The sequence below is a fragment of the Rhinolophus sinicus genome, chromosome 18 (assembly GCF_057876585.1).
Source record: "Rhinolophus sinicus isolate RSI-liver-muscle chromosome 18, RSI-T2T, whole genome shotgun sequence".
NCBI lineage: Eukaryota > Metazoa > Chordata > Mammalia > Chiroptera > Rhinolophidae > Rhinolophus > Rhinolophus sinicus.
In genome coordinates, this window is record NC_142518.1 from 109,555,065 (window position 1) to 109,582,152 (window position 27,088).

The following is a 27,088-nucleotide window of genomic DNA, read 5'->3' on the forward strand; positions in this document are numbered from 1 at the left end:
CAGGGCGTCAGATTGACAAGAGGGAGGGCCCAGGGTGTGTCATAGTGAAGGTGACATCACAGAGGGAGGACTGAGGGGACCCTGGGCCCCACAAGAGAAGGGACCCCAGCGAAGCCCGCCCCTGCCATCAGCCCTGGGAGGCCCCGAGGGCGGGATGACCACGCGAGGGTTTCCCTAACGTCTGCATCCGGGTCTGACACAAACTGCCCACTTGGTATAAGGAGGGAGCAGGGCGTCAGGTCGGCAGTGGGAGGGCCCAGGGTGTGTCATAGTCAAGGTGACATCACAGAGGGAGGACTGAGGGGACCCTGGGCCCCACAAGAGAAGGGACCCCAGCGAAGCCCGCCCCTGCCATCAGCCCTGGGAGGCCCCGAGGGCGGGATGACCACGCGAGGGTTTCCCTAACGTCTACATCCGGGTCTGACACAAACTGCCCACTTGGTATAAGGAGGGAGCAGGGCCTCAGGTCGGCAGTGGGAGGACCCAGATTGTGCAGGGGTGGAAAAGGAGGCCGGAGGGAATCTGGACCCCAGAGCAGAGTCAGCCCGGGAGGCCCCAGGGTGAGATGGCCACAGGGCATTTCCTGACATCTGCATCCTGGTCTGAGAGAGCCTGGGGGCTTGGTGTGGGGCTAGGGCCTCAGGTCCGCAGAGGGAGGGCCCAGGTCTTCCTGGGAGTCAAGGTGAGAATGCAGAGGGAGAAGGAAGGGACCCGGGACCCCAGAACAGAGGCGATTCCACAGAGATGCTCCCCTGCTGTGGACCCTGGGCAGGTACAGCTGGGAGTGGGGAGCGGTTCCAAGTGTGATGTTTCCTGACTTCCTGCTTGGGCAGCTGAGGAAGGTGAGGTTTACGCACAGAGGGCTGGACTGAGGGAGGCAGAGGGAGGAGGCCCAGGCCTCTTGAGGAGTCATGGCGAGGACTGGGAGAGAAGACTCGGTGAACCCACAGCACAGGAGAATGTACAGACACCCAACACCCCATCCCCCCGTCCCTTCTGCCAGCCAGGAGAGGACCTGAAGCTGTGTGGCTGCATTAGGTGACCCCTCATTTCCATCTTTGGTCTCACACAAAGGTGAGACCTTTGTTTAAGGAGGGTGGCCGCAGGTAAACAGGGGAAGCCCTGCCAGGCATGAAGCTGAAGAGTGAGTGGACCCCACATCCCAGGACAGATGGACCCCACGGTAGTTGGTCATCCCTCGCTGTTCCCCCTGGGAGGCCCTGGGCAGGTGTGGCTACATGTGGGGCTCCCTCACTTCCTTCTGTTCAGTATCAGGGGTGTGTGGTCTTCTTCTGTGAGTTTTGCCTCAGGCCAGCAGAGGGGTGCAGCCGGCCCTGCCAGAAATAAGGTGAGGACCCTAAGGGAGCACAGCGGGGACCACACACCCCAGAACAGTGGGTATCTCACAGAGTCCCGCTCACCCCTCTTGTCAGCGCTGGGGGCTCAGGGCTGTGTATGCCATCTGCAAGCTGAGGTGTCCCCTTGTTTCCTGTTACAGGGGCTCCATGAGCTGGGAAGTAAAGACCTTAATCTGAGGCACGTGGCCGCAGGTCATAGAGCAGAGGAGGCCCAAGCAGTGTCAGAAGTCAACGTGAGGTACATACCCTGAATGTGTCCCCAGGAGCTCCCCCACCCCAGAACAGAGGGGACCCCAGTGTCTCCAGGATCTTGGGCGTGCTGGCTGCACCCTGAGGAGACATCTCACTTCCTCCTTCAGGATCTTACAGGACAGCCCGCTGAGGAGAGACTGTGCCGCCCGAGAGCACCCACACAGAGGAGACCTGTAAGTCGCCTTTGTCAGAGGCTCCTAAGGTGGGTTTCTCAGCTGAGGCCACTCACACTCCCTGTCTCCCCCAGGTCCGTGGGTCCCCATCGCCCACCTCCTGTCCACACTCTTGTGGCTGCCTGACACGAGTCATCATGCCTAGAGGTACATGCTTGAGAAAGACCTACAGTCCCAAAGAGAGGCCCAGGGCCTCTTGTGCGCACAGGATCCCGAGGCTAAGGAGGAGGAATCCAGCTTCTTCATCCCTTCCTGCTCCTGTTCTTCCTCTTCCTCCTTCCCCTGCTCCTTCTCCTGCTCCTCCTGCTCCTGCTGCTCCTGCTCTTCTTACTCCTCTTCCTACTCCTGCTCTTCTTCCTCTTCCTCCTGCTCTTCTTCCTCTTCCTCCTGCTCCTGCTCTTCTTCCTCTTCCTCCTGCTCCTGCTCTTCTTCCTCTTCCTCCTGCTCCTGCTCTTCTTCCTCTTCTTCCTGCTCCTGTTCTTCTTCTTCCTCCTCTTCTTCCTGCTCCTGCTCTTCCTCTTCCTCCTGCTCCTGCTCTTCTTCCTCTTCCTCTTCCTCCTGCTCTTCTTCCTCCTCTGCTTCCTGCTGCTCCTGCTCTTCCTTTCCCTCCTTCTCTTTCTGCCACAATTATCTGGTCTCAGGCTACATAAAGGCACGTTCTGCTGCTACTGGGACACCAAGGCCTCCCCAGCTTCCTCAGAGAGCCTGCTTCCTTCCCAATGCCATGGCAGTCACTCCATCAGCCCAATTATGTCAGGGCTGCAGCAGCCAGGAAGAAGAGGGGCCAGACACTTTGCAGGCCCTGCCAGACACTGGCTCCTTGCTTAGAGAGGCCATAGACGATAGGGCGGATGCTTTGGTGCGGTTCCTGCTCCAGAAGTACTGTGCAGAGGAGCCGACCACACAGGTGGAAATGCTGAGCAGCATCATCAGAGAGCACGAGGACCACTTCGCTGAGATCCTCAGTCAAGCTTCACTGTGCCTGCAGCTGGTCTTTGGCGTTGATGTGAAGGAAGTGGACCCCAGCGACTGCTCCTATGTCCTGGTCACCACCTTAGGCCTCACCTACAATGGGATGGGGAGTGATGAGCACAGCATGCCCAAGACCGGCCTCTTGATAAATATTCTAGGTGTGATCTTCATGCATGGCAACCGTGCCCCTGAGGAGGCAGTGTGGGAAGCGCTGAATGACATGGGGCTGCATGATGGGGTGCAGCATTCCATCTATGGGGAGTCCAGGGGGCTCATCACCAAGGTTTGGGTGCAGGAACAGTACCTTCAGTACCGGCAGGTACCCAACAGCGATCCTGCATGCTACAAGTTCCGGTGGGGTCTCAGGGCCCATGCTGAAACCAGCAAGATGAAAATCCTGGAGTTTTTGGCCAAGGTCACCAATACCATCCCCAAGGCCTTTCCTACCTGGTATGAGGAGGCTCAGAGAGATTAAGAAGAGAGATCACAAGCCATGGTCACTGAGGTGGCCAGGGCCTATTCGATGGCCACCTTCAGCACCTTCTCTTGCCTTGAGTCTGAGATTGCTTCCCACAAAAATTAACCAGTGGCAGTGTGTTTTGCTATACTTTTTTTTTTTTTTTTTTTGCTTTTTAATTATTATTGTTAGTATGGAGAAATTTTCAGTATTTTGCTTTGTAGTTTCTGCTGTTTTCTTTCACACTTTTTGCATCCCAAGAACATAAATATATTCACCCATATTCTTTTGGTTTCCTTGAAGTTTTGAAATCTTTGATTGATCTGTAATTTTTATGTAAAGAGAGACAGTTTTATTTGTTTTTTAGTAGTTAACTAGTTCTCTCTACACTATTTATTTTAAAAATTAATCTTTCCCCAAAACTTTTCTAAGGTATAGTGTGCTTTTATCCTTTTATCCAATTTCTAGGTTTCAATCCTTGACTCATTTTTCTTCTATTGGTTTTAGTAATTGAAATGCTTAATCTTTCTCTAAGTGCAGTGTTAGCTGCATCCCATGTTTTTTAATAGGTACGATTTTTTCTTCATTAATTTTATTTTTTAGATAATACGTACCCAATTATGTTTTTAATTTCTTCATTTTTAAAGAACTGTTTGCATGAGCATTTTAAAATTTACAAATGGTAGGAATTTTCTTTGTTCTTAGCTTTAATTGCAATGTGATTAATAAAGAATCTGGTTTGCACTCTTTGTTTCAAAATGTATTTAAATGTGTTCACAAATTTGCGTGTCTTCATTGCACAGGAGCCAGGCTACCTTTTGTTTTCCCCCTGCATCATTCTAATGTAAGTGAAAATGAGAAGCTATTTGCTTTGTTCTAAATTGTTACTTGTAGTTTGCCATGGGTTAGGACCTCAGAAAATACACAGTGAGGTCATTTCTAATAGGGAATTAAGATGTTTGAGCATTATTTCAAGAATTTTATGGCAAAAAATATTGGCTATTCAGATGCCATTTTTGTGTCCTCGTCAGTTCTTGTTACTGTTTCTGAGTTCGCTTAGTTGGATGGGTCACAGGATGCTAGGGCCAACCTTTCCCGATATACCTTTGGAGACATTTCATTTGAGGGGTGGATCAACCATGATCTCCAGGCTTCCTTCAAGCTGAGGGTACTGGGATTTCTAGGGGTTAGTCCCACTCTCCTGACTGGTTGTGTGACAGCAGACACTCCTCCGTGTACCTAAGTATCTCCATCTTTACATGGTGAGGGAGTATTCTGAGTCTGATGATCTGTGGGAACATTTTATGTCTGACGAGGTGAGGCTAGGATGGGTAAAGCAAAAGGGACATGGGGAGGAGCAGACGCATAGGCACAAGGAAGGAGATCAATAAAAGGGGGACACCCACTTGGTCACTGTTCCCTTCAGTTCTGCACTGAGAGCAGGTACATGTGCGTGCTTTGTAGGTCTGTGGGTCATGGATGGGAGAGGGAAATAGACCAAAAGGTTTGGGTCAATACTTTAAGATTTCAAACCTGAGCTGAAAGCAAACTTGAATGCATGAGAAACCAGCCACACCGTGCATGCTTTGCTGATATATTTATTGATATATTTCCCCTTTTCAGGTGATGGTGACAAAAGCAGATGGATCCCCTACCCAACCTCCCCCAATAAAATACAGACACAGATTTCATTTAGCATATACAAGCATTGGGGCATGTCCAAATTCACCTCACTGGGTTACCAGAGCCAGGACAGGCTCGATCTTGGGGGCAGTCTGAGCACCTGTGGCCCAGGAATTGAGCAGGCCGATGCTGAAGAGAGGCTGCCACTCTGGGCTCTGCCACTGGGGTGTCAGCAGAGGCTATAGAATTGAATCATGGTGAACAGAGATGCCTAGCCTTGTCATGCAGTCTAGAAGGTGACAGTGGGCTCCTGGGTAGTTTCCAGTGAGATCCACGGTCCCATAGAAATCTGTGCCTCAGGGTTCTCATCTGCAAAATGGGGATAAGAATCTTGCCCTGAATCTATCACAGGCTATAATAAAGCTCAAAATAGAAATCATTTGTCAAAAGTGCTTTGCAAAAGGTAAAGTGCTATACAAATTTAAGGGAATTCAATTGATTGATTGTGATTGTGAGAGTGCCCCGGGGATAAGAGAGGACTGGCTGATGGGTCCAGGGGCCAAGGGAGTGACAGAAATCCTATGCTGTGCCTTAGGTGGGCACCAATCGAGGCAGGCAATGCCCACTGCAAAGCAGAGTTCCCTTCGTTTCGTGGCCCTGGGGAGTCACCATGGCCTAGCACCTGGGTCAGGGCTGGGAAAGTCACTGGGGGAGATACAGTACGAGTCACAGGGGTCAAGGAAGAGGAAGGAGGTAGCGTCTAAAGCAGGGGGTTATTACTATTATCACACACAAAAATAGAAACCCACTGGATGTAAGGAATTGACTTGGGAGTGCAGATGAGGGATGGTGGCGGGGGGGAGAGGGAGGTGTCACAGCAGCAGAGGGAGGGATACCGTCCCAAAGAGTCTCAATTGCTGGCTGTCCTCCTTCCAAAGGGATAATGCCAGTGTCTATCTCCAGGGGAAGGGTAGGCAGGGAGACAGAACCAAGAATACAATAATCTGACCTAAGGATGCACCCACCCCCTCATTACACTGCTGCCCAGCATCTTAAGGAGATATCAGTAATAGGCAAGCAGCTGGTCTGTGCACTTTGAGGCGGAGGCCAGAGCTGGGCCTTGGAGCATCACAAAGGCAGTATTGGGATTCTTGGAAAAGGCAGTAGGTGTCAGCACTTTTGGGAGATAGCTCATCTGCTCATACCTGGGCACAATCTAAGGGAGCTGGTCACTGAGAGCCTAACATTATTTAATCCTGAGCATCAACAACGCCCCTTGAGGAAATGGGCTGCCAAGGAGATTCAGTGAATGGGCCGGGCAGGGGAAGGAAAGACACTTTGTCGTCGTTCCTACTGCTGCTGCTTTCCCCCAACTCTCTTGGCAAGGGGTGTGGGACCTCCTGGGGAACTGGGGAGGCTGCCCCACAGGGTACCAGCGGGCACCTACAAGTTAAGGTAAACGAGCCAGTAGACCACATTGAAGAGGAAGAAGGTCACTGGGAAAATCACTCGCGAGTAGTTATCCAGGCGATAGACATGGATGAAGAGGCGGCCCTGCTGCCACATGCCACCCTCACAACGGCGGGCCGTGCACAAGTACTTGCAGAACTTGTAGCAGCCGCCAGGGCAGTGGCTGCGACCTGGGTGGAGGGACTGCTGAGCTGGGCAAGATGGGCCCTCCTCTTCATCACTCTCGTCCTCAGAGTCCTCCATCTCACACACAACATTGCCCTGCTGCTGCTGGGCACGGCCACGGGCACGGAGAGGGGTAAGGACACGGCCACGGGCACGAGGCTGCAATGGACAAGAAAGAAGGGGGAAAGTCAAGGAGACATAAAGCAAGCCTAGGAACTGCCTCAGGAGTGTCTGGAGATTCTGTCCTTGGCACACACTTTTTGCCCCCAGAATTCCCATCATCACATCAGCAAGTATATTCTACTGTCCCCAACACCCCAGGTTTCCCCCCATCACTCAGTGAGCTGACCACCCATGTGCCCTGAGTCCTAGTGCCCTCACTTGCATGCCTCCAAGCCTTGCTACCCATCCCATACCCAGCTCATACATAGCGAAGTCTTGGAGAGGCACGGGGTTTCGTGTGCTGGTAGATGAGGAAATTGAGCACAGCAAACTCCATCAGAGCACAGAAGCAGAAGATGAAGCAGACGGTAATATAGAAATCCAGCGCTGTAATATAGGACACACGTGGGAAATTCTTCCGGGAATAGGAACCCAGTGAGGTCATAGTGAGTACAGAGGTGATCCCTGTAAAAGCACAGCAGTGGAGGTGGGCTCACTGATCCATGTAATTACACTGTGGAAAGGAACCCTGAGAAGGCAATTGTGGGCCCAGGTCGATGCCCATCTTACCCGCTTACCTAGAGAGGTCCTGGCTGGAGCAGAGTCTTTCTTCATCCAAAAGGAAACCCAGGAGACGATCGTGGTCACAGAAGAAGGGACATAGTTTTGAAAGATATTAAAGCCAAGCCGCCTGCTCACGTTGAAGAAAAGCGTGATGACCATGACATCACCTGGAAGACATAAAAAATACCACGTCATTACAGCACTGACGTGAGGTTCTCCCCCAGGCAGGACATGCATATTAAAGTTCAGCTAACAGGATCCCCACCCCAGTAATAGGATAGAGGCACATTATTCCAATGCCACACACAGAGGATCAGAAGTCCAGAGAGGAGATACCCTAGAAGAGCCACAGTCAGTTAAGAGCTAAGCCAGGGCCAGAACCATAATTGCTTCTTTCTCACTTCACTCTCCCATAGCCCACGTCTATCTTTCCAGGATGGCAGAAGAGTCAGATGAAACTGAAAAACTCAGCTAGCCCTCTGGATACCAGGACCACGCAGCTAATGTCCAAAAGGTTTACCGAGGCCTTCTTGTCAATGGAGGCGCCACATCTTCTCTGCAGAATCACAGCCCCACACATGCACTGCAGGCCCGTACAATGTACACTCTCAGGAAGTGAGCCAAGGGCGCCGTGATGGTGGAAGCACAGAATCCACTTGGCCTCCTTCCCATACATTCATATGCTGGTGAGTTAGCACTGTTCCCTAGATGGCCAAAAGAAATCACTCGCCTATGCCAAACCTCTGGTGGTTGCCTACCCCGCAAGAGCTACACAATCAAGTTTACCCTCTAACCTGACACTAAAGGCTCACCATGGACTGGCTCCAACTGACATCTTACACACACATGCACACACTGCCTTACCCTAAGCTAATCCTATCTATTTTCAGGTCCCCTACAATACCTTGCCTATTTACACCAATATTCCAACCGTTGACTCCCTGTTCTTAGTCTAGTACCCTAACCTAAATTGAGTGTTTTGGAAAAACAGAATTAGCTGAAAGTAAACATTGCCGCAGGTCCTCTAGATGTCAGAGGTCTTCACATTCCATTGGGCATCATGTCCCTGATGTTGCCTCTCTCCCTAGACAGTGATGTCTCCTACAGGACCTGATGACAACCTACCTTTCCAGTTGGGATCTTCTATTGTACCCTTCATGCTGCCTTATACTCATCCCAAATACGCTGCATGCCCATCACGACTCCGGGCATTTGGGGGGGCTTCTCTGAGCCCAGAACATCCTTTGTCACTCTCAACATCACATTGGATTTGTAATAACTCAAATGCTGGTTCCTTAGTGAAACTATGCTCCAAAATCCCACCTCAGTGATGGTGTAGAATGAGGTGGGCTTTTAAACCCCTTCAGAGCAGAGTCAGGTGAGCACTGTGGCTTAGCTCCTGCCCATCCAAGCCTGGCACAGCTTGGAACCTAGCACACACTTAGCAATTCTTGCTGTTCCCTGCCAACACCTTTGTACAGCAGACCAGAACACTAACCTGGCCATGTGTCCTCCTATTTTGGAAAGTAGATCACCTGTACAACAGGTCTGGGAGCTGAAGAGCAGCCTTTCCTACTCACCTCAATAGCACTGACACTCAAGGGGCAAGACTTCTCAGAATCTTCTGAAAAAAGGCAAGGCAGTGGCCTGGGGTCAGTGGAATACCTGTATCCAGAGTAGTGGCTTTGAGGATAGAACTCTTTCTCCAGGGCTGCTGCAGGGCCTACTGGCCAGAATGTATTTATCAAGTTCCTAGTTCTCTTGCCCTGGGGTCTTGACTGAAATTTAAGACATCCCTATTTAGCTACAACCACTCCCCACAAAACTTGGCTGAGTTTATATATTATTGTTGCAAGAAGATTTGTTATCCTATTAGCTTTTTGTATTTTTTTATTTATTTATTCCAGCCAAAGAAGAACCTTCTCCACTTGTCAAAAGACGGAAATTTGTCTTTGAAGGCTGAGAAAAGAATACTAACACACCTCATTTTCTTATTTCTGAGGAATACAGGAGCATGGGTAAGGGGAAAAGGAAAAGAGATACCTAGGCTAAAAAGCCAAAGCCAAAGCCAAAGAAAAAAAAAGCTAAAGATGCTTTCTGCTCTTATCTGCTTTGGCCAGACCCCAGTTGGTCACTGCACTGTCAGAAGAACAAAGTTAAAAAGAATTAAAAAGATTGTGCCCAGAGGACTGGGACTAGAAGGATAAGTGAACCCAATGCCTTGAATAACAAGGGAAGAAAAAGGAACTAGAGCTGTATAACCTATAAAAGAATATGACCAAGAGCTAGAATCATACCAGTCCTTTAATCTTGATCCTTTGGAAAATTGACTGGACTTACTGTAACCTCAATATGGGGAAAAAGAACTAGGTCCAATGGATGGAAGCTCTAGAGACTCCAATTTCAGATGAACAGAGAGTTTTCTGATAGACACAGTTGTCTACAGAAGGAAGAAACTCCCATACAAGAAAGCAAAGTCCTAATCACAGGTGAGATTCCATCAGAGGCTCAACAGCCACCAGTGAAGGACGACTCATTCACTGGGGCAAGGTTGGACTCTAGAGCCTCCTGAAACAGAGATTCTCTTGTTCAAGGCCAAAGTTGCCCAGAGTAGCAAGCTACCATTGCATTCTGAGCCATTAGGAGCTGAGTACATAAGTTGGCTCCAGATGGAGAACTGCCCAGTCAGTTCCAAGTGGAAGAGTTTAGGACCAGTCTGAAAGAAACTGTGCTACTGGAAAAACTATGATTCCAGATCAACTAGTCTCTAGCAGAAAAAGAAGAAGCCCTCCTCCTTTCTCTCCGAGAACCCTCCTCTCTTCCAGGGAGAGCTGGTGCTTACCTATTGTCATTGCTTTGGTGATGATGCTGGCTCTGGGGCTTTGTAGTCACTAGGGTACCATTTTGAAACAATGCACAACCATCTACTAAACGGAACCACTAGTGACTTGAAAGCCCCTGGCCCTTGTCTCCTCTGCCACTTTTGATGATGGGTCCCACCTGTCTGGGGAAATTGAGGTGCAGAAAGGCAGGAGGCAGGCCCATGGTTAGCTGGCAGAAGAGCAAGGATTCCCAAGTCAAAAGCAGTTAAACTGCTTACGCAGAGCCCCTGAGACAAAAGAAAGCATGTGTAAAGCAGACCTCTCCCCTTGCCTAGCACTGTGCAAGCGAAGCTCCAGCCAGACGAGCATGAGCTATCCCTCACCCAGTGACCAACTCAACAAGTAAAGCAAAAGCAGATTTTCTGCCTAGCTTCATGGAAGCAAAGCAAGACTCCTCCCATGGCAAATGGCCGGTTGGGTGACTGGCTCCATCCGCATTCTGGAAACGATGAGGGCAGTGCCTCCACTGCCCTGATTTGGTCAGTATGTGTGAAGAGGGTTTCCAGGGCTGCTCTGGGAGCAACCCTGGGGAGGTCCCTCGGCTCCTCCTTCAGATTACCTAGGAACACAAGCAAAGATGCTCACACCTAGTTGTGAGCTGACATTTAAGAGACCCAGGACCCTCCCCTCTGGTTCTTGTTAGGGACAAGGTCAGAAAACCAGTGATCACCATATGTCCATGTTGAATTCACCATGAAACCTTCGATAGGAATCTGTATTTGTCAGAGTTGCTCCTTTACAAGGTTGATGCAGCAGCCATTGTAGCCGCTGAAACCTCCTCCATATTATCCCAGCCCTCACCTAGCTGACATTAGAACACTAACCCCCACCTCCTATTAGGACAGACTCTGCTTTGCACTCAGCCAGCTTGGATGGGTTCTGGGTATGGAGAACTCACAGGAGCTCCATTCCCCAAGTCATCCAAATAGGTCAGTTGTAACAAAGACCTTGAAACTGAAGGGTCTTCATTGCAAAGGTAGTTATAAATTCTGATAGCAATATAACTTGATCTACTTACCTCCCTTCTCTGGGGCTTGGCAAAGCACTTGCTTCTTTGCAGAGGAGACGGAGATATAGCTAGAAAATCTCAGTTTCCTCTGCAAACAGTTGTAAGTGCTTAGCAGGAACCATCTTCTACAATATTTTCTTGGGATGATTACATAGCATTTGTATGTATGGACGGCCACCTCCACTCATCCCTACCACCCTTTTGGGCCTCTGCTTAGCCCTGGCTCCAAAGGGGCACTTACCAGCAACAGTTGAGATCGTTTCAGTCGTGTTGCTCATTCCTGTAAAATCAAACTGGAAGAGCTTCCAGGAATTACTCTCATTGATTTCAAGCTTGAAATCTTCCCACTTGTAAATCATCTCACTCTTAGGATAGGAAACTGTAAAGCAATGTGGGAAGGAGGGTCATGTGAGACTGGGAAGCCCAGCAGAGGTTTCCACCACCATGGAGTCTGAGCAATGCTTTGGAGTCCTGACTCTGGCCTCACCAGTGTGGTAGCTTGCCTCTCTTACCTCTTTGTTGAAGTCCATTCAATAAGTGCATTTACTGAGCATTCTTCAGTACCAGGCCTTGTGCTGGAAATAGAGATGAGCAAGGCAGGAGCCCTGCCCTCAAGCATTCACATTCTATTGAATGGGACTGTGAGTGTACATCTGTAATTGTCAGAATTGCTCTGAGAAACCTCTGCTCTTGGGACAGTGGGGAAACAGAGGAGGAAAGATCATTTCGGAACACACCAGAAAAGACTTCACAGAGTAGGTGACATTCCTAATAAGTCTTAAAAGTTGAGTCAATTTTTTCTGTATGGATGAGGCTGAAGGGGTGAGGAGGGTATTCTACGCATGGAGAGGTGAACATGCTTGATGTATTATGGAAATGCCAAAAGTTCAGGATGGCTAGCTCACAGAGGGTGAATGAGGTATGCAGAAGTGGATAGCAGGAGCCAGTTAATTAAGGGCCTTGAGGGACATTCTAAAGAATTTAAAATTGATACATGCGAGTTAAGGAAGGATTTGAAATTAAGAAATAACCTTGTCTAGATGATTCTTCAACTAGGTCACTCTAGTCATTTATGAAGATGGTCTGATAGGGACACCAGTTATAGGGGGCCAGTACAGTAATCCAGGCACAATAACATGGATGAAGGCAGGATTCAGAGCTGTGGCAGTGAAAATGCAGAGGAACAGACAGGAATAATAAATATTTAGAAAGGAACACCAACAAGATGGGCTGATTGATTAGATGTAGGAGGTGAAAGAGAAAGAAGCATCCAAGTTCTTGGTTTGAACAATTGAGTGAGTGATGGTGCCTTTTGATGGGCTAGGTGGGAACACAGAAGCAACACATTTGTAGAGATTGGGAAGAGAGAATGGATTTAGTTTGGGACTTGTTCAGAGTCAAAGTGAAGATGTTGCATCTAAGCGGAAGATGATATAAACCTAAACCAAGGTAGTGACAGTGGAGATGGAGAGAAGCAGACATACTTGAGATACACTTCAGAGGCAGGTGACTGACTTGAGATGGTGTGGAAGGGAGAGGGAGGAACCCAACATGAGGCCCAGGTTGACCAACACAGTATTATCAGCAGGAAAGGAGATGAGTGCAGATTGGGTGGCCCTGGGCAACCTTGGCATCATCTTAGGAGAAATGTACAGGGCAAGGATAAGAAAAAGAAGGGGCCCAGCATGACTCTGGGGCCCCAGAAACCTAAGAAGGTACTCACAGCTAGAGAAAGACAGAGGGCAAGAGTGAGAGTCCATTGGAAATTTGAACATGTGGAGTGAACACTCAGCATCAATGGTCATCCTGGAAGGGAGAAAGGAGCTTCATTAGGCTGGCCCTGAGCATTTAGGTATCCACCCAGCTTGGGCCTGGGGACCACCACCAATGAGTGGCAACAGTGGGATTTGAGACAAAGAGCTCAAAGGAAAGACAAAAAGAGAGGAAGAACACCTTGGAGGTATCTGGATACTCTGGTCTCCATCATCAGAGGACTGTAGGGACTGACATAGATGGGATTGTCTCTTGCCCATCTCAGCTTTTAGGACCTGCCAACACTCTTCCACTCTCTACCGCCTCCCCACCCCTATACCACCCATTTACAACTATCCCCTGCCAGGCACTCAGGTATCTAGCCTGGTCTTTGATATCTTTCCAGCTGCTGTGTTACTGTTCCATCTAGACAATTCCACCACCGTGGACATGTCTTTACATCCAGTGCCCACTTGGGATGGAATTGTCCAGGCAACTCAATCATACTGGTACATTCTAGTGGGGGGAGCTCTGGACATGGAGCCAAGTGACTGGGTACTAGTCCCAGCTCTGTCATGGACTTGGTGTGTGACCTTAAGCAGTATCTTTCTATTTTGAAGACTTAGTGTCTGTACGTGATGAGGTTGAGCTCATGGTCTAGAGAAGCTTGGAAGGGACCTTACAAGTATCGTTCAGGATGAAACCTCTGCCCATGTTGCTTTGGTGAAAATTCTCAGAAGGGGAGAAAGAGTCCCAAAAGGTAAGACTCCAGAGGTTTGACATACCTAACTGTGTACAACACCTTGCCATCCTTGTGTATGCGGACCATCTGGCTGGGCATGGTGATAGCATAATCGTGGATCCTCTTAGAATTCCTAAAAAAGGTGTCCGGGATCCATAACTGGCTCACCAGGTTGCCATTCAGAACAAAGCTCTCAAAGCTGCCATTGTAACGGAGGCGCTCATCATACCAGGTCTGGCAGAAGGTGATGTCAATGGAGTATTCCTGGTGGGGAGGACCAAAAAAGCACACATTTGGGGCTGTGCAGACAAAAAAAACAAAAAACATTCCCATGGCATCCTGTGAGAGGCCTATCAAGGAATAGGAACCCACTTAGGTTTGCACCCAGGAAAGCAGCATGAGTTTGGGTGTAGGAGTTTTTTATTTCCAGGTATTCCAAAAAGAAAGGAACATTTCCAAATGGGTAACAGTCTGGCAAGATACATTTCACCTAGAAACAGACAGGCAATGGTGGCTTAATTGAATGGGCTGGACTCACCACGTTGCCACTCCCTTATAGAGCTGTGGTGCTGCTCCAGCCAGGTCAGGACTCTCTCAGCTCCCAGTTTCATAGCAAATCAAAGATCTCAGCTCAAAATCATTTTAAACATTTACACACACACACCTTTCATTGTATACAGCAAAATTTCCCCTTTCAGCTTTCATTTAGGGAGCACAGGTGTTAATTAACCTCAATCCTTTATCCTCCAGAATTATATGAAAAAAATGAAATGTCTATTTAGTCCCATGTTTGTTGAATCATTTTTTTGTTTTGTTTTGTGTTTCCTTTTAAACAAGGGCACCTAACTTATGAGGGTGTGTGTGTGTGTGTGTGTGTGTGTGTGTGGTGTGTAGATATATCAATGATTATTTGGTCTCCAGATATTGTCTATCCCATAAACTGCCTGTTAAACATCAAGAAGGATGTTTAACAGGAAGAAGCATGAGAAGCTACAATTTGCACCACTGGAACTGAAGAGACTAAAAACAGACTGTAATAGAACGGCAAGCAGCATGGACAGAAAATACCAGAACTAGGCCAAGGTAGAACCTTGAGAGCTAACCCAACTGCCTTTCCTTTAGAAGTAGGGAAACTGAGGCTGAGAGAAAGGGGCCTGTCCAAAGTCACACTAATAGTTAACAGCAGCACACTGGCTCTGAATGCTCAGAGTATCATTACCACAACCTTGTCCTGGGACAACCTTCATTGATCTCGCTCTCCAGTGCTTACTTTACCTGCACCAACAATCCCTTTGGGTAATGAGGTCCAATTTCCCTCTGCAGAATCCCTGGGTCTTTCCCGAGTTATCCTGCATCAACTAATGAGCACCAGCCAGATACCCACAACCTTGGAGGCCAGTGGAGTCTGTAGGGGGAAGGTCAAGATGATCCTTGCTTGCCTTCCCTGCCCAGGCCAAAAGCTGGTGAGAGCCACTGCCAAATTGCTTGGAGCCAGCCTCCCAGACTGAGAATGTTCCCTGTAGGAGTCCAGATAAGCAGACAGAAAAAAAGCTGACAGAGCCTGGCTATCATTCACAGGGGAGCCCCCAACCCTGCTCCGCCTGGCCCCTCTAGCCTTCACAAGTGGACTTCAGAGTATTTCTATAGTCCCAAGTGGCTGGCAGTTCCAACTTGGCCTACAAAGCCTCCTTCGTCCTCAGGTCTTGTGAAGTGCTTGGTAGTCAGGAGAAGCCTTCCCCTCCACAATCCACGGTGTGCTCTCAACTCTGTTATAGTGTTTCAAATGAGCGTTTAATTTCTATTTAATGAGATACCAAACGTAAGTTCACTACACATCAACTGAGAACTGATGGTTCAATTCTTCCCCAGTTTGACAAGAGAGTTTGGGATGCACATCTCTTTTAGCTCAGCTGACACTATAAATTTGGTATCGAGGAGATGGCTTAATTAGAATTGCTTGCGATAATTACCACAGCAAGAAGCAGCTTTAGCAACTGTTGATGCTGCGATGAGCAGTCATTCCCAAACTGGTGACTTCCACCTAAGCCAGAAGACTGGTAGAAACATTTGATTGAAATCCACATGCTGTGGACTCAGGTTTCTTTTCCTGAGGACGATTCCTGTCCTTTACATAACATGACCGAAGGCTGTTGGAATGCCCCTCAACCAACCATGCCTACTGTGTAACAGAACGCTGAGGACTCACAACCTTGCTGAGAGAGGGAAATGTACAATTAGGATCCCAGTGGTAGCCTTGCCTGCCACACAGGCTGTCAACAAAGATCCGAGGAGACAAATTTGCTTGCTAAATGCTGTGGTTGTGTGAGGGGATGTGTGTTCCCTTCTCACCGAGCGCAGGACTCTAGTGTCACCAGGGAAAAGTAGGCTGTACAAAATCTGGGACCTCCCACAGCTTTAAAGAACAATCTAGAACTACACAGAAGGCCAGACTTCTCAGCAAATTTAATACCACATGAGTGTTTGGAATCCTCTAAAGACATTTGGCTAAAGCACCACCTTACTGGCCAAAGAAAATCAACTTATTGGCTCCTCTTTGGACCAGTTCTGTGTCGCATGCCAGGTTCAGTGACTGCTGAGTTATTAGACTATATCCCTTGGCATTGTCAGGTATCAGCACTTCCTGGCACTTCAGGTGAAGCCAATGCTGCCAACATGAATAGGGGCAGAGTAAGGAGAGACTGGGCATCCAGCTACAATGAGTGGGGCTACCGCTCTGCTGCCACAAGGGCTCTTGCAGATGATAGAAATTGGTTTCCCAAACCCCCATCTTACACAACAAATAGCAAGGAGATTATATTAGGTTGGTGTAAAAGTCATTGCGGTTTTTGCAATTATTTTTAACCTTTTAAACCGCAACGACTTTTGCATCAACCTAATAGCTGCAAATTTTCCACTACTCTTCAAGCCACTTTTCCCATCCCCACACCAATGACCTGAGAAGTCCGTTTCCTATTAAGAGTAAACAGTGACCATGATGGTGGGACCCCAAGACCTCAACCTCTGGGTCTTCCTCACAATCCAGTGTTTCTTAGTATACCAACAGTGTAAATCAAACTGATCACTAAATTCATACTCATTTTAGTGGTTAAGCACATTGATAATAGCAAGAAATAAATCTAACATCAAGAGAAAAAAAAACTTTAAATAGGTCAACAGAAACTGAAAAAGATCTGTCTGCTTTCATGCTTCTCTTCTTGTTATTTCCCAGCATTCCATTCTAGGAGTTACAGGCCTTTACTTGCTCCAATAGGAGAACATAATGGCCATGTGTAGTAGGCAGACTCTAACTAAGATGGCCTCCAATGATCTTCACGCCCTGGTATTCATACCCGTGTGTAATCCTCTCCACTTGACTGTGGGCTGGATATAACGATTTGCTTCTGATGAACAGAATACCACAGAAGCAATGGGATGCCACTCCCAACATTACAAGAGTTTGTGGCTTCCATTTTCTCATGCTCTTGCTCAATTTGAGGGAAGCCAGCTGCCCTGCAGAGCTACCCTGTGGAGAGGCCTACATGGCAAGGACTGTGGGAAGCCTCCAGACAAAAGCCAGAGGACAACTAAATCCTGACAACAACCACATGAAAGCTTAAAAGTAGAACCTCCCTCAGATGAGCCTTCAGAGAAAACCTCAGCCTCAACTGACACCTTAACTACAGCCTTGTAAGAAACCCTGAAACAGAGGACCCAGCTACATCATGCCTGGATTCTTAACCCACATGAGTTGTGTGCTAATGACTATTTGTTGTTTTAAGACCCTGTGTTTTGGGATAATTTGTTACATAGCAATACATAAGTACATCGTACCTCAAGAACTGGGTAGCCAAACCAAGCATCATAGGGGTGAACCTCCACTTATCCTATGTAAACACCTTGATCTACTATGAGTGTTTATTTGCAAATCCCATCTCAGAGCCTAGACTCTGAGCTCACCCAATCACATGGTGCTTGTTGGGTACCAGTGAGTATGCTAAAACTGTCTGACTTGGACCAGGCCAGGTCTATGGCTGATGGAGCTGTCAGGCTCTGCAGATGAAAGTGACTTTTGCAGACTGTCTCTCATAATTCATTTGCTCAACTAACATATATTGAGTCCTTGGCATTAAGGAGCCCATAGTTGAGAGAGCAAGGCAAACATAGAACACATAATTACAATATAACAAGGTAGGGAAGATCAGGTAAACAACTGACATACAAGCTAGAAAGGTCTTAGTGTCAAAGAGAGGAGTGTAGTGTTAAGAAGGGAGCAATAAATAGCTATGGAGGTGAGGAAAGATGCTATGAAAGAGATGTTATTTGTGCTACACCCTGAAGGATAACGTTTATGACAAATAGAAAATTGGAGCGATGGCATACCAAACAGTAAATAGCTTAAACAAAGTCTCAGAGGTACAATATAGTTTGGGAACACCAGTCTAGTGTGACTAGATCATGTGGACTCTAAAGGGGTTAAAAGAAATAACCCGTGGGTTATCTGGAAGGCCTTGACTGCTAACGTGTGGGGTTGAACTTCATGTTTTAAGTAGGGTCAGGAATGCGAAAGGCACGTCTCTCAGGAGGCTGGGTTAGTAGGTGGATTGGGCTAGACAGAGACCTTGAATTTTGTGTATTTCAGGTGGGAGATCATGATGGCTGACACTAGAATGATAGCAGTAGAAAAGGAGAGAAGAAACCAGAGCAAAATTAGAAAAACAGTCTTAAGTGCAAGAGTCAGTAACTATAGACTTAAGTCCCCCCCCACCAAAAAAATCGAGCCATTCCACTGTGTTGTTTAAAATTGCTTTATTATTTTTATTTTGAATGAAGACTGGAAGATATAGTCAGGATTCTGAAGGTCCTCTTCAGGCAGCAAGGACTTACCTTTTCCAGCCTCCTTCTCAAGTCAGTATTGGTTAAAATCTCTGCCCCCCACCTCCACCCAAAACTTGTGTTACAGACACACAAAGCAGAAAAAGCAAGTACGTGAAAGTTCCCATGGATCAGCTCCCTGGGCAAGGAGATAACGTAAAATGGCTCAGTACTCACCATGTCCATGATAGAGATAGGACCAAGGGTGTTGACAGACAGCTGGACAGTGACCACAGTGGGCTTCTCTGTAAAGGAAGCAGAAGTGGCAGAGGTAAGTGTCAATCAGGGGCATAGGGCAGTAGAGGGTGTTGTCAAAGGGGAGAAAAAGAGAGATGGAGAACGGTTAGACTACACAGGTTCAACATCCAATCTTTTTTCTTTGTTTGTTCATGGCAAGATCCAATTCACAGACTGTTAAGAGTTGAACATACCTCGGAAGTCATATCATCTTATAGTTGGAAAAACTAAGGGTGAGAGAAGGGAAAAGTCTACACCATGGTTAATGGCATTGCTGAGACTATAACTGACATCTTTTACCTGATAGGTCAGCAACAGCTGTTCCTGCCTACACGCATGGCATTCCCACCTCTATCCCAGGCCCATTCTCCATACTTGTGCCCTCAAACCCTCTCCCCTCTGGGGTGGGGTGGACAACTATGTTCTGTCACTCACCGCCAATGCCAGGGCGCAGTTTGTGGTCATACTTATTCAGCATACTGTCCAGGATTTCAGTGGCTGCTACCAGTTTCCCAAATCTTTGATGTGTATCAACAGTAGTGGGCTTTATTTCTTCAGAGGGGAGCTTCTTTTGGGGCCCCTGGGGCTTGGGGCCATAGACATCATCATGACGGGCAGAGGGTCCGCTCTCCGATTCAGCATGAGGTCCTTCGATCCTAGAACAGAGACAAATAAACAAAAAAATGAAGCTCTGGCCTTCACTCTATAGGAGCCCCAGCTGGTGCCTCTTGGGACAGAAGGAAACCATATAATCTACAACCCAAGGCACAGTTAAAGGGTGTCTGGCACGATGATGAGCCAGTAATGGATTTTACTTGTTTATTTCTTCTAAATCTTGCTGTTCTTTGGAAACTTTCCATGCTATCGCTCTTTCGTGGTAATTCTTTAGTAAAAAAGAAAAAGAAAAGAAAAAAAAAAGCTTGATATTTTAAAAGAATTTTTCAGTGTAAAATTATTGGTGTATGAGCTCTGGCTGCCTATCGGTCTTTGTCTCCAGTCTGTCTGACCAGCACCCTGGGGGAGCAAGTGGGCAGGCAGAGGGCCAGGACTGCTGAGGATTTGCTTTAAAATAATTTAAACTGGAGATGGACAGTGGGTTGGGTAGAGAAAATAAGAGTGGCCATGAGTTGATAATTAATGGGGCTGGTGATGGGTACATCCTCACTCTACTGTTTCCTGTACTTTTATGTATGTTTGAAAAAGAACTTTTATAATTAAAAGCTTTTTAAAAAGCCATCAGAGACTAATTTGTAATGCCAGAAGGCAGGAGAGTGGTTTCATTTGGAAAGGAGAGTGGACTAGCAGGGCGCATGTGCTGAGGCTTGTGGTGGGTGGAGTGGAGGGTACTAGTTTTCTATTCCTTGGCCTAGTGGGGGTTACATGGCATGTTTAATTTGTGCAAATTCACGGAGCTGTTCACTTATATTTCTATACTTTAAATTTGTATGTTATACTTCCAAAATGATTATATTGATTACACAATTATATTTCCTGGCTATTCCATCAGGAAACTTGCTTCCTAAAATAAGGGGTTAACAGGGCTAGAGATGTGGGCATGGCCTCTGTACTGCAGACCAAGGGACTGACAACTTGAGCATCAAAATGCATTTTGCTGTACTATTTCAAGCTCTTAGAAATGCTTAACTGGAATGCAGATGTGCCAGGCCTACACCATTTCTCATGTCTGAAGTGGCTAATTCCCACTGTGGGCAAGGGAAAAACTGGGCTTAGGAAAAGCACTTTCCATTTCCAAATACCACATCCAGAAATGTCCTCTTTCCCTGAGGCTTTCCCTCAGTCCCCTAAATAGATAATGCCGACCACTGGCACTGCTGGAGGGGAGAAGGGAGAACAGGGGCCTGAGACCTCAAAAAATGAGTGACATGGATGGGAGTATGGCAGAATTAGGAATGGTACTGCTGGCCAAGGCCACCCATATACCTGCAGTGGCCCCTCCCAGATGTCTGGAGCCAAAAACAAGAACCCCGAGGTTCAAGAGGCAAACAAATAAACAAGCAAAAGCCCGGAACTAACAAAGCACGTCTGCTCCCACACTAGTCTGCAATGAAAATGATATCAGAGGGTCTTGCAATTGTTGTAATCCTACAATTAGCTTTTCTCAATAAAAACAAAGTGATCCCCCTGATAAGTCTAGCACCACTTCGTAAATTATAGAAATGTCTAATCACGATGCTGTACACTTGAAACTAATATAAAATAATATTGAATGTCAACTGTTAACTGGAAAAAAATAAATAAACAAACAAGCAAACAAAAACATACTCATCTGGGATCCTTGGGGTTCAGGAGCTGCTGACAATGCATACTTATCCTCAACTAGCCATTAAGCCCACTTTCAGGGCAAGAAACAACAAAAACTTGAAAAACACTCATGCTCTGGACTAGTGGGAATCTTTCCATGGGGGCTTTTCAGGCACCCACATCCCTCTAGATGTGATGGTCCAAGATGGAGGTGAATTTCTGCAGCCCTCCCCCCACTGAGGATGTTCATTCAACTGGCTGGGGGGAGGGAAGGGAATGTGAGAAGAGCCACTGCGTTGTTGTTGCTGTTTTATCCAAACAGCCCTGGTTTTCACCTTTCAGATGGAGAAACTGAGGCCCCGATGAGGGAAGGGCTGTGGCCAAAGTCACACAACTGATTTGATGCTGAGCCTTGACCAGAGCAAGTATTCCTGATTCGATGTGGCCCTTGCCAGCACACCCTACTGCCACCTCCCCAGCTCTTTCTTGCCATCATTGGTTTCCATGTTGACTCTTTGAACATCAGTTACTGCAACCCTCCCCCCGGCTGGAGGGTAGTTACCATCTCAATAGCCCCTCTTCTCGGCTGTTTTCCTCTCTGCTCCCCCTTCCCTCCTCCAGACTCCCTGCTACCCCTCTTTTGCCCTAGCCAGTCATCATGTCAGTTCTCCCAACCACTCTCCAGTCGATTTCACATCTGGATAGATGTGGATGACTGAAAATTCGTAACACGCATTTACAAATATTTACCAAGCCCCTGCAGAGGCCAGCCGCCCGCCCCCCTTTCCCCAGTCAGGGCACCAGTGAGTCAGCAAGGAGCCATACAGCCCCTCCCTTGAGGAGCTAAAGCACTCTAGGGTGGGGAGGGACGCCATCTTCCCTCTCCCCAAAACAGATATGCAAGAACACAAGCCCAGTGCCATGGAGACTTCAAGAATATTCGACAGATCAGGAAGCTTAGGAACACTTGATAGTTCACTGTCAGCGGGAAACCGTCTCAAAAAATATCAAGCAGTCATCTTCCACCCTACAAAGCCAGAAATTCAGGGGACAACCTTCTTAGCAAAGTCCTAGGGCCAGAAGAAGGTGTGAGGGAAGCTCTCTGCTCTAGGGAAACCTGCTGCTAGCTTTTGGAAAAGTGGGGAGGGATTGAAATACAGGACCCAAACCACAGACCTCAGAGAATAACATCCCTGGCCTCGGGCTCCAATCCGCCCAAGACCCAGCAGGGTGTCAGCGGTGGGGCATGAGGAAGTAAAGGGTAGACTAGCGGCGGAGGAATGGCGTGCATAGCTGGGGCCTAGCTGGGGCCGGAACCCTGAGATTAACCAGGGCTCACGCCTGGGACTGGCACCAAGAGGAACGGAGGGAAGCTAAGTAAGTAAAGTCAGAGTTTTCTGGCACAGTGCCTGATACTCGGTAGGCGAGCACCAAAAAAAATTAATGCGACGACAGACTAGCCAACCCTCAAACATTTTGGATGCAGTTTTGCTCCCCTAACCCACGCGACTTTCTGGATGCCACCTTCGCAAAGACCCCACCACCCCAGTCCCCAGAAGCGCGAGCCTGCCCTGGCCGGTGCCCCACGGGCCGCTCGCCTCTTCCCACGGAAGACACAGAGAGAGGGGTGGGCGTGCTGGTTCCCTGGCCGCCTCACTGGTTTGGAGCCAGGGAGTCCGGGCACGGGAGCAATCAGGGGACAGGCGTCCCGCCTTCCTTCCTGGGCGCCCTTTCAGAGGCTCAGCGCGCCCGTCCTAGAGGAAACGGGGTGAAGGCTGGCCGCACAAGGGCCGGGGCAAGGGGGGCGCGGGGCTCCCGGGAGCCGGCCTCGCTCCGGGGGAGACGGAGCTGGGCGACGAGGGCTCCTGGGTTCCAGGATGGAGACTCACCTCGACGGAAAGATTGTGGACATCCACAGAAGGATCAAGAGAACTTTGGTTAACATCGTGGCGGAGACCGGGGCGACCAAACGCGCGGAGGTCGCTGCACCAGGTCTCGCAGCACACAGCGCGGTGTGGAGGGTTTTGTTGGGCTCCAACTTTCACTCCTCCCACTCGCCCCGCCCCGCCCCGCGCTCCCCACCCTGGTCCCGCCCCCTGAGCCCCGATGGAAATCTCCGACGACTTGTTCACTGCTGCGGCGGAGAGTGGCGGGGTAGGCGGGGGCTGCAGGGGGAGGAGGAGGGAAAGGGGGAGGGAGCCCAGTTGCCAAGGGCCCCCGCCACCCCCCGCCGCCACCACTGCGGCGCTGCCAGACAGCCAAAGCGGGGGACGGGGGAGGGAGAAGGAGGTGAGCAAGAGGCGCGCGGGCCCCAGGCGGGGGAAACAGGCGGCACGCGACTGCGACAGGGGCTAGATGGGCGGGCTGGGGGGGCTTCTTCCTCCTCTATGACCCCCCTCCAGCCCTTCGCTTCCCACCACCAACTGTTGCATCTTATCGCTTCCCCAAGTCGCCTGGCCTCAGAGATTTCCCCCACCCTCATTCCACACCTGCCAATCCTTCAGAGCACATCTGTTGACATGGAGGGCAACTGGGTAACTCAGCACCTTCCTTGGCACAGGGGAAGAAGAGAGACTTGGGGTTCTCCCTAGCAAGCTCCCAGCTGCAAGATAATGAGCTGCTACACAGGCCAGTTTTCCTAGGTATTTGGGGGTGGAGAGGACCTGTCAACAGAGGACCAGGCTGAGGCACTCACTGGAGGACGTTCTCAGCACTCGACAGACATTGACAGTTGGCTTCTGGTTCAGCCTGGGGGCCTGGGTGTGAGATGTGCCACCTGGGGTGGAGTGACCTTGGAAATCCCCTCTCCTAGACCAGCTGGTCAAATCTTTCTGGAGACTTGGCTTCTGGTAATGAGAGAAGGAGAAGTAAGAAGACACTGGGGGCGGGGGTGGGGGGTTAGTGTCTTTGTTCAGGGGGAACATCGCAAGAGTCTCAAGCATCCTTAAACTTCATCTTTCTTGCCTAGACCCTCATGGCTCACTTCAGAGGGGAAAGGATTGCAGAGATTTACGTATCAAGCTGATGCCAAACATTAGCAGCACCCTCACCTGTTGCTCTGGAAGGGTCTATGTGCATCCCAGCTCACCTGGTGGCTCCTTGGAGAGGCTTTGCTGTACCAGGCTAATCTAATATACCCTTTTCACCACCCACCCCCATCCCATCACTCCACTTTGTCATCTTCACAACACCACTCACTAACTAATGATTTCGGGCAATTCTTTGTGAGCTTGTTTATGGTGGGTTTCCCCTACTGGAGTAAGAAAACAAAACAAAAACTGTGTCTGTCTGGTTTTTCACCATCTCCCTGAAACTTACCTGAGTTCTGGGCACACAGTAGGCACTCGCAAGGATTTGTTGCTGGCCTTTCTGCAGCTGTGTGTCCTAGTGCCACTGAGTTCACTGTGACCTGGGCTCCCTTCAGACTCCGTGCAAGAGAGATGAAAAGGCTTCAGGACTCATTCAGTTCTCCTGTGCGTGTGCACTTCCTAGCCCAGCGGCAGGGCCGCCTTCATGGCCCTGTGACCCGTGCACTTCCACAGGGCTCTGCATACAGAAAGGCCCCACACTTTGTTTAATGCTTTGCTGTCTCCCTTTTGAAATTGTTAACAATTTTTGAACAAGTGGCCCTATATTTTTATTTTTTCCTGGGCCCTGCAAATTATGTAGCCACTCTCGCCCTGAGCCTCCAGACAGAAAAAGCTACCTGGGTATCTGCCTGCCTTTCTGTCCAGCACTAGACTTCTGCAGAGAGGGGGTGGTTCTGCACTTATTGTAGCCAGCCTTGCACTTGAAGTGTGTTATATGCATGTCTCTTCCTCCACGGACACTGGAGCTCCGGGAGAAGGATGTTTGTCTGATTTACCTGTATTCCCCTGGGTTGAATGCAGTGCCCAGTGACTGGCATTAGTTAAATTTGCTGAGTGAGTGACTGAATCCCAGGCAGCCAACAGGCAAGCTATTACAGCTTCCTCATCGGAGGACCCACCCAGGGCACCTTTCTCCTAAGGGTTGAGATTAATCAGAGTTTACAGTTCGCCAAGTATTTCGCACATGCTCGTTTGTGCTGAGCCTTGAACTTGGTGATGAAGGAACATAGAGCAAGGCCTCGGACACAGTCTAGGCTCTCACATGTGTGGTGCAAGAGAGGAGAGGGAACTTCTCTTGGAAATTACTAACACAAGGTAAAAAGTCATGGTTGCACTGGAGTTCCCAGGAGGACGGGCCCACCTCTGGCTGGGCAGTCCTGGAATCTGCATGCAGACAGGAGGAGCATGGACTTGAGGCTGGCAGCAATAGATGGCTCTTACAGGCAGAGGTGCAGAGAGGGGCACTCCAAGCAGAGAGCCAGCCAAGCTGTTGAAATCAGACATGCGTAGTGCTTGATAGGGAACAAGGAAAAGTTAGCCGCGAGCATTTGTATTATGGGGGACAAACCTGGAGTGGGAGGGTGGGCAGGCTAGTGCTGAGCCTGGAATGCTAGTCAAGAACTTGCACTTTGTCTTGTAGGCAAAGGGGAAGTTACAGAAGAGTTTTGAACAGGGACATTGCAGGTCAGAGCCGTTCTTCAAGAAGATCCCTCTAGTTGGGGCAGGCAAGAGTGTTTGCAGGAAGGACAGACTGCAGCCTCTTTTCTTCCAGAAAAGGAGTTGCGCAAATCTGAATGAGGGCAGAGCCACAGGGGTGATTGGAAAAGAGGGAGCAATACGGGGAAGGTTTAATTGATATAATTAATGGATCATGACATGGAGTGGGGGAGGAGGCCAAGGAGAGAGGGTTGTTGGAGAAGATTCAGGATCTTCCTCACGTAACCAGGGTGGCAGAACAGACATGCAGAAGGCAGGATGAGGGGAAACAGCTTTAAGTCACAGTTATGAGAACAGTCCCTTGCATTTTGCATCTCACTTCCTAATGTTCCAAGAACCTTCACATTTATTACCTGTGTGTGTGTGTGTGTGTGTGTGTGTGTCTCCGCTTCTCTGTCCTGAGTCATTTGTACTCCAAATATGTCTCTCTTCAACTTGATATTCAAGCTGGATATAAACAGAAAAGTTAACATAGAAGCTGCATTTTCATAACTAAACCAAACTACCCAGTGATCAGAATAACCGTGAACAACCCCTTTGTCAGTTGTGAATGATCACATTTAATAACCAACATCAGGTCACCGTGTGTCCTGCTAGATGTGGTTTAGGGGTCAAAGCAGAGCTTCTAGTCCTAAAGTCTGTGTGTCCCTGCCCTACCTAGGCCCAAACTCTAACCCATGTACAACATGCTTTTCCTATTAGGCCGAGGGAAATTTCCAGCCCCGACAAGTTCTGCAAAACTCTTAGCTTGTGAAGTGTCTGGGTTTGCAGCAACCCTGAGCTGGAGAAAGGACTATCTATCTCACATGGCATCTGTGATGATTCAATGCCATCGCCTATGTAAAGCATGTGGCACAGTGTCTGGCACATGGTCAGAATGCCACAAAACTTACGTGCCATTCTCAGCATTACTATTATTTGATAATAACTGGTAAGTAGCAGTGCATGCGCACCTGGTATTCCTGAGATCTTGAACAGCACATCAGACGTGTCTGACCAGCGAGCAAGAGCCCAGTCCCAGATGTACACCGCAGAGCAAGGCTCCTGTCCCAAGAAAGTGGACATGGAGTAGACAAAACAAGAGTCTGGACTTCGAGGAACTGGACCACTGAGCAAGCACCCCAGGCTGGTAGTAGTCAGATGCAGTTTACAAGGAAGAAGAGAGTCATGGCTGGAAATGGAGATTGAGAGTCACCAGCACATGGGTGCTAGTCAAAGCCAGGGGACCGGATGTGATCACCCAGGGAGAAAGAGTCCCGAAAGGGCTTTCCCAGCAACCAATTGAAGAAAGGGACATTTCTATTAGGATAGCAGATTCAACAGTGTTCTAGTAAGATGAGGATTGAATGGTACACACCGGATTTATCAACATGGAGGTCCTTGGTGAGCTTGGCATCAGCTGGAGCAGTGGAGCAGTGGTGAGGGGAACCAGTTCACAGAGCACTGAGGGGTGTAGAAGAGGCAGTGAGAAAAGAATGTAGTCAGCTTATTGGAGAAGTCTGGCTGGAAAGCAGGGAGAATGGCCACTGTCTCCCAGACCAAGTGTTGGG

At 48.7% G+C, this 27,088-nt stretch overlaps 2 protein-coding genes across 2 annotated transcripts; one reads left to right on the top strand and one right to left on the bottom strand.

Moving 5' to 3' along the window:
- Nucleotides 1-2,507: 2,507 nt before the first annotated feature.
- Nucleotides 2,508-3,338, top strand: LOC141569592 (melanoma-associated antigen 10-like). Its single transcript, XM_074323328.2, is given in 1 exon segment — nt 2,508-3,338. A coding segment is annotated over 1 exon segment (831 nt).
- A 1,456-nt stretch (nt 3,339-4,794) lies between these two features.
- GABRE (gamma-aminobutyric acid type A receptor subunit epsilon) lies at nt 4,795-22,976 on the bottom strand. The gene is made up of 9 exons (XM_019711248.3): nt 22,842-22,976; nt 19,126-19,346; nt 18,631-18,698; nt 13,625-13,845; nt 12,811-12,893; nt 11,329-11,466; nt 7,211-7,363; nt 6,898-7,097; nt 4,795-6,629 (listed from the first exon to the last, which is right to left on the bottom strand). The coding sequence occupies exons 1-9, from the start codon at nt 22,895-22,897 to the stop codon at nt 6,279-6,281; spliced, it is 1,491 nt and encodes a 496-aa protein (XP_019566807.3). The 5' UTR covers nt 22,898-22,976; the 3' UTR covers nt 4,795-6,278.
- Nucleotides 22,977-27,088: the final 4,112 nt, after the last annotated feature.

Coding starts and splice junctions, on each gene's coding strand:
- GABRE (XM_019711248.3), bottom strand. CDS start 22,897: ATGTTAACCAAAGTTCTCTTGATCCTTCTGTGGATGTCCACAATCTTT. Junction 7,364..11,328: donor AACGATCTCAACTGTTGCTG/GTAAGTGCCCCT, acceptor TATGTCTTCCAG/GTGATGTCATGGTCATCACG. Junction 7,098..7,210: donor TCCAGCCAGGACCTCTCTAG/GTAAGCGGGTAA, acceptor GTGCTTTTACAG/GGATCACCTCTGTACTCACT.